Raw genomic sequence first — 5,861 nt, 5'->3', positions numbered from 1 at the left:
GTCACCGGTGCTGTGCTCAGGGTGCAGAGGGTGAGGACAGGGCACCCGCAGTGCCCCACCCCGTGCTGCACGCATACAAACACGCACGTATGCACGTACGCGACAACCAGGGAGGTCCTGAGAACTGTGCCCTGGGGCAACGGCTCCCCCGCCGTGGTCCCCTCCAGCTCGCCTCCATCCCACGCCAGCGCTCATCACCGTTGTCTGCGGCCACTCACGGACAGAACGAATGGAACTTTCCAGCCGCAGAGACAAAGACACACGTGGGGGTGAGGCAAACAGCCTGGACAGAGGGCTCGAGACCACGGGAGAACCTACCCTCCCGGACGGTAGACGGCCCTGAGGCCCCTGAGCACTCTCCACGGGGGGCCTGGAGCCCAGCGTCTCTGGAAGGAGGTGAGCAGGAGCAGTGCGGTGAGACCCCAGCCAGCTTGGCTCAGAGACCGGCACCTGCCTTTGCCGTGGCTCGCGGTCACGCCGGGTAGGGTCCGCCGCACGAGACCACGGGGGCCTGGGACGCCCCTCCCAGTAACCCAGCCGTTCCCCGGGCCCCAGAGGTCAGGGGCAGCTGGGACGGCGCTGGGACCTGCCAGGTGACCTCTGCACCGGGCCCCCCAACGCCCCGCCCCGTGTGAGGAGTGCAGAGGTCCCCACCTCGAAGACGGAAGCCGGCCCTTTCCTCAGGGCGCCCTGGCCAGGGCAGAGGGCACTCACAGGCGTGACAAGTGGGGTCCCCGCCCACCTCTCCGGGGAGCAGGCCCGGAGCACAGAAGTCCCAGTCCTCGGGAGCCCTCCTCAGACTGCAGGGCTATTCAGGGACTTAAGGCCAAGACCGTCGCAGGAGCAAAGCCCCAGGCAGGTGCCCACGCTCTGAGTGGAAGTGGTGCCATCTGCCCCGTGAATCGCACCGATTACAGAGAGGCGAAGCTCCAGGAGCTCTGGTTTCCGGAGAAGCGCCGCCTTTAATACGCAGCCGGCCCTGCCGCTCCCCGAACCCGGGATGAGCCACCCGGCATGCGACACGGGCACGTGTGGCACTGACCCCCTCCCCACCGCCTAGCAGGGAAAGAAGTCGGGGAAGATGCTGTCCACCTCATCCCGCAGGGCCAGGCTGGGGCAGCCGGCGTCCGAGCCCCAGGGTTCCAGGGGGCTGTCTGGGAGCTCCTGGGAGCTGGGCCCGATGTCTGTCAGGAAGCTGGGCTCTGCCCTGTCCAGCAGGCTGCTCCTGGCCATGCTCCGAGAAGGGACACTGGCGCCTCTGCCCTCCAGAGACCCTGGAAACGTCAGAGACGGGACACGTCAGCCTGGGTACCTGGGGTGCACGTGGCAAGGTCGAGGTGCGGAGAGGCCCAGCTCTGCTCATCTGTCCTGCCCGACTTGGAAGCCCTTGGCGCCCGAGGGCCGAGTGGGGTGAGTGGGCCCACACACGCTGGTCCCCCCCGAGACCCCACCAGCCCAGAACAAGGAAGGCGTCTCCCACGACGCTGAATCTTACAGACTCATTCCATGTCCAGACACCTTCGTGGGGACGTCGCGTGCAGAAAAGGCACAGATCCCGAATCGCGGGTAACACGCAACCAGCCCCACGTGCCACGTGCACGCACACGGTCCATATGCATGCTCGCCACCTTACGCTGCCCACCCCAGCGACCCCGACAACCACCAGCAAGGAGCAAGAGACAAATACTGGGACCCCGATACTGCCCCGCACCCCGAGCTCGAGCACGTCTCCTCTTAATCCCAGCCACCTGCCCAGCCGCTCGTCCAGACCGCCTGAGACCTCGAGGCCTGTCCCCGATCGGGGCAGGTGGTGGCCCAGGTGGCGCATCCCCACTCACCCAGCCACCAGTCGGGACTGGCGCTCAGCAGGAAGGACGCCCCATCTTCCACATCACATCCGGACGCAGACCTGAACGAGGCCGGAAGAACGCACCCTGACCGAATGGTCCCAGGTGGACCCGGTCCTCCAGCCTCGAGACAAAGGTGTGTGCCCTCAAAGGTGGCTTCGGGTTTAAGATGAACTGGGTGCCCGCCCTTCCCCGCCAGACCCCGAGCCTGCACGCTGGGGACAGACTGGCCCACCCCGCTGCCTCTGCTGGTTTCTCTCCAGCCTCTGCCACGCTCCCTTCCCACGCCCCAGCTGGTGCACGCTCAACAAAACACAAACTCGTTTACTACCAGCCGAAACACAGACGGACTGGGAACACGACAACGTTTTCGGAAATGCATCAGAGAGCCACACGGCAGCGTCTGGCTCAAACAGGCCTGGGCTGGCAGCTGTGGCCCCGGCAGACAGAGAGGGAGGGGTGCGAACTTCCCAGGGGCAGGGGCGGGCAGAGCGCGGGCAGGGCTAGGAGGCGGTGTGTGGGGCTGGTGCGCGCGCCCACCAGGGCACCCACCTGGTGTCCAGTGTCATGGAAGAGTCGGCCCCCTCCATCAGGGGCCCAGCCTGGCCCCGGCAGCTCTGAGCCTCTTTGCTCACCAGAGGGGAAGGTGGCTGCCAGGAGCGGGGAGGCCAGGGTGGAGGCGACCTCAGGGCCTTGGAGGGACTTGGGTCTGGGGGCCGGGTCACCAGGCTGCAAGGCTCTACAAGAGAGGGCAGGCGTAGGTCGGCCTTCCCCATGTGGGCGCAGCCCTCCCCTAAAGGCCCCAGCCCCCACCCACTGCACCCTGCACGGGGACACAAAGAACTCTGGAGCAGGAGGCAGACAGACCCCCAAGGACAGACGCCCAGAGCCGCAGGGCTATGCACCTGGGGCCAGGGGAGCTCCTAGGAGGAGACACCGCTGACCTCAGGCCAGGCCCTTGGAGCTCAGATCTGGGACCCTACGCCCACCTGCCCGCAATCCTTGACCCCGGCCTCCACCCTCAGACCTAGTCCCCTTGCCGCGTCACCTCTGCACCCTCACGCCCTGCCTGTGGCCCCGGCTCTGCCGCCAGCCCTGTTCACAGCAAGCCCCCTCCCCTCCTCGACAGGCACGTTCCGGGAACCGGAAGACACAGCCTCGCCTCCTGCGGCACTCGGGGACTCTGGCACAGGGCAATCACCGGCACCCGTGTCCAAGAAGCAACAAATAGCTGGGGCGTGGGGTCCAGCACGAGAGAGACATCAATCAGAGGTGCCTGCAGGCTTGGCCGGCACAGCACCAGAGAACAAAGGCCCCGTGCAAGGCCGATGACTCTCACTCCATACAGAAAAAATCATCGAAAAGGCACTAAGGGGGACAAAGAGTGGGGCAGGGGGGGGAAGGGGGGTCGCCCCTGGGTGGCTCAGTCAGTTAAGCGTCTGACTTCGGCTCAGGTCATGATCTCACAGTTTGTGAGTTCAAGCCCCACGTCGGGCTATGTGCTGACGACTCAGGGCCTGGAGCCTGCCTCAGATCCGGTGTCCCCCTCTCTCTGCCCCTCCCCTGCTTGCACTCTGTCTCTCTCTCAAAATGAATAAAGGTTTTTAAAAAAAAAAGGCACCGAGGAGAGCAGGGCAGTGTGGGGGCCGCTCCAGAGAGCTGGCCATGACAGGGGACAACAAGTTTCCTGGGGGACCCAGGGACCCCTAGAGGCCCAGGGTGGAGGAGGGGCAGAGGGGCCATCCTTGGGGAGCAGAAACAAGTTCAGAGACCCGCTAGCTTGGACCCTGCTCCCCAGCAGACAAGCTGACAGAGAACCACCACCGCTTGTGGCTGACCCGTCTGGGGCACCTGAGCCCCCACACCCGCCCCTCCCGGCAACCCTTGTCCTGAGGTCTGTACCGCGGCCGAAGGCAGTGTGGGGTCTCCGAGGCTTCCCCCCCGACAAGAGGATCCCGAGAGAACCAACGTTAAGCGTCCGCGCCCCGCTCAGGAACAGACCCTGCCCTGCACTCCTGCTCACCAGGGAGGGCTGGCGGCCCGTCCAGCACCTCGGCCGCCCCCAGCGGGGCCTCGCCCTCGGCCACACCTGCGGTCGAAGCCTGGGTCCTAAAGGACAAAAACACAGAGCGAGAGCCCTGAACAGGCTGTGTCTGCTGCCCTGACGGGCTACCCAGCCACACGGGGGACACTCACACGGTCACGCCGGGCGCCGCCATCCTGGAGTCTGGCGCCCCTGCTGAGGTCGGACTTGACAGGGCCAGCTGCAACACGTCCCTCTGCCACTTGTGCCACGTCTCCTTGGACGGAGCGAGAGCCTAGAATTGGCACAGACGTGACACCCGACGACGGTCAGACAACAAACGGGAGGGAACAGCCCGCCGTTCCCTGTCACCCGCCGCCCCGCTGGGGTCAAGGGGGTCAGCCCGAGAGCAGACGCCGGACCGGAAACACAGAGCAGGTGGAGGCGCGCATAAGGGACTTAAGTGACGACGGAGCTCGTGCCCTGGGACGCCCGCCTCACTCGTGGAGGTGGAACCGGCACAGACAGGGCAACGCCTGCCGAGATCACAGCTGCCCGGGGTGTGCGGCGCAGGGCACGGGGGAGGCCAGCAGGTCAGAGCCGCCCCCCGGGGCCGAGGCGACCGGCAGCCGTGGGTTCGGACGGGGGACCCACACTCACGGCAGTGGGCGGCTCCTGGCTGGGCACCAGGCCGCCGGCCAGCCGCAGGAACTGCACCGACATCTCCAGGACCGAGGCCATGTCCTCCCGCCGGCCATCAAAGCGGGGCAGCAGGGCCCGCAGGCGCTCACAGCTCACAGAGATCCGCTTCCTGCTTGCGGACAAGCAACAACGACCGTCAGCCCAGCCGGCCTCCACGGCCAGGTCACCCTTCCCTCCGGGCACCTCGGGGTCTCGTCAGGTTGAAGAAGACCCCCCCCTCCCCCCCCTTAGCTCTCCAAAAAAGAGCCTGTGCTTGTGCCCTAGACCACCAGCGCCAGAGATCCCAAGTGCACAACCTCCAGACGCCCACAGCTCAGGTCAAAGCGGGGGGGGGGGGGGGGGGGGGGGGGGGGGGGGGGGGGGGGGGGGGGGGGGGGGGGGGGGGGGGGGGGGGGGGGGGCTGCACTGGTGGCCCCGGGAACCCCCCCCTCCCTTGGGACTTCTTGTTCACCGCGGGCACCAGTCACGGTCCCCTTACTGCACAGACCCCGCAAACCCTGTCCCAGCGGCCTATAACCCCCACAGGGCCACAGGTCAGACACCGGACGCCCACTCCCCTCCCCCATCCCCCCCCCCCCCCAGCAGCCCAGCCCCTCCTCCCCTAGCGCGGCTCACCTGCGCTCCCGCTCGCTGAGCACGTTCCGCGGGAGGCCGGAGCCCACACGCTCGGGCGCCTTGTCTTCGCGGCAGCCCTGGGCACTGGAAGGGGAAGAGCCACTGCCCGGGAGAGGCCGGGGCGCCGAGCTCCGTGAACCCCAGAACGCCGTGGTGGACGTCCTCCGGGAGCCCCGCCTTCCCCCCATAGGGCCTGCCCCACGGGCCTCGCCGGGTGGGGGGACCTGCAGCGCAGTCCACTCGCATTGGGTCCCCCCGCCCAGCACCCTTGACCCCCTCCAGCCCCCAGTTCCTCACCCGCACCCCCCAGCGCCTGGCTCAGCTCCCCGGGACGCCATGACCGCAGCTGCACCGAAGCTGCCTCGCGCGCCGCCCCAGGACCCCCACGCGCCGCCCCACGTGTGCGTCCCGCCAGCCCCGCCCACTCACGTGTACCCGCCAGCCCCGCCCAGACGCGTGCTCTGCCCCACCCCCCACTCGCCCCGGACCCTCAAGTTTCTCCCGCCGGAAGCTGCCAGAAAGTGGTGGCCTGGATCCGCCCGCTCCAGGGCCGACGTGTGGCCCGGGCTGAGTGGTCCTCCCTCCTCTTCCGGGGGGTCGGCCCACCTCCCACTCGGGTGTGGCCTCCCTGGGTGCCAGCCTCCAGCTGGGCTCTGTCTACAGGGAGGCGTGAT

The 5,861-nt window shown here is 67.7% G+C and overlaps 1 protein-coding gene across 1 annotated transcript; it reads right to left on the bottom strand.

Moving 5' to 3' along the window:
• Window positions 1-937: 937 nt before the first annotated feature.
• Window positions 938-5,375, bottom strand: SOHLH1 (spermatogenesis and oogenesis specific basic helix-loop-helix 1). Its single transcript, XM_043565875.1, has 7 exons — window positions 5,188-5,375; window positions 4,531-4,681; window positions 4,044-4,165; window positions 3,871-3,956; window positions 2,400-2,586; window positions 1,839-1,909; window positions 938-1,274 (listed from the first exon to the last, which is right to left on the bottom strand). The coding sequence occupies exons 1-7, from the start codon at window positions 5,373-5,375 to the stop codon at window positions 1,057-1,059; spliced, it is 1,023 nt and encodes a 340-aa protein (XP_043421810.1). The 3' UTR covers window positions 938-1,056.
• Between the last annotated feature and the right edge of the window lie 486 nt (window positions 5,376-5,861).

This window comes from Prionailurus bengalensis, chromosome D4 (genome assembly GCF_016509475.1).
Source record: "Prionailurus bengalensis isolate Pbe53 chromosome D4, Fcat_Pben_1.1_paternal_pri, whole genome shotgun sequence".
NCBI classification, from domain to species: Eukaryota; Metazoa; Chordata; class Mammalia; order Carnivora; family Felidae; genus Prionailurus; species Prionailurus bengalensis.
Note: the sequence above shows the minus strand (reverse complement) of the source record. Positions and strands in the feature narration are given on the sequence as shown.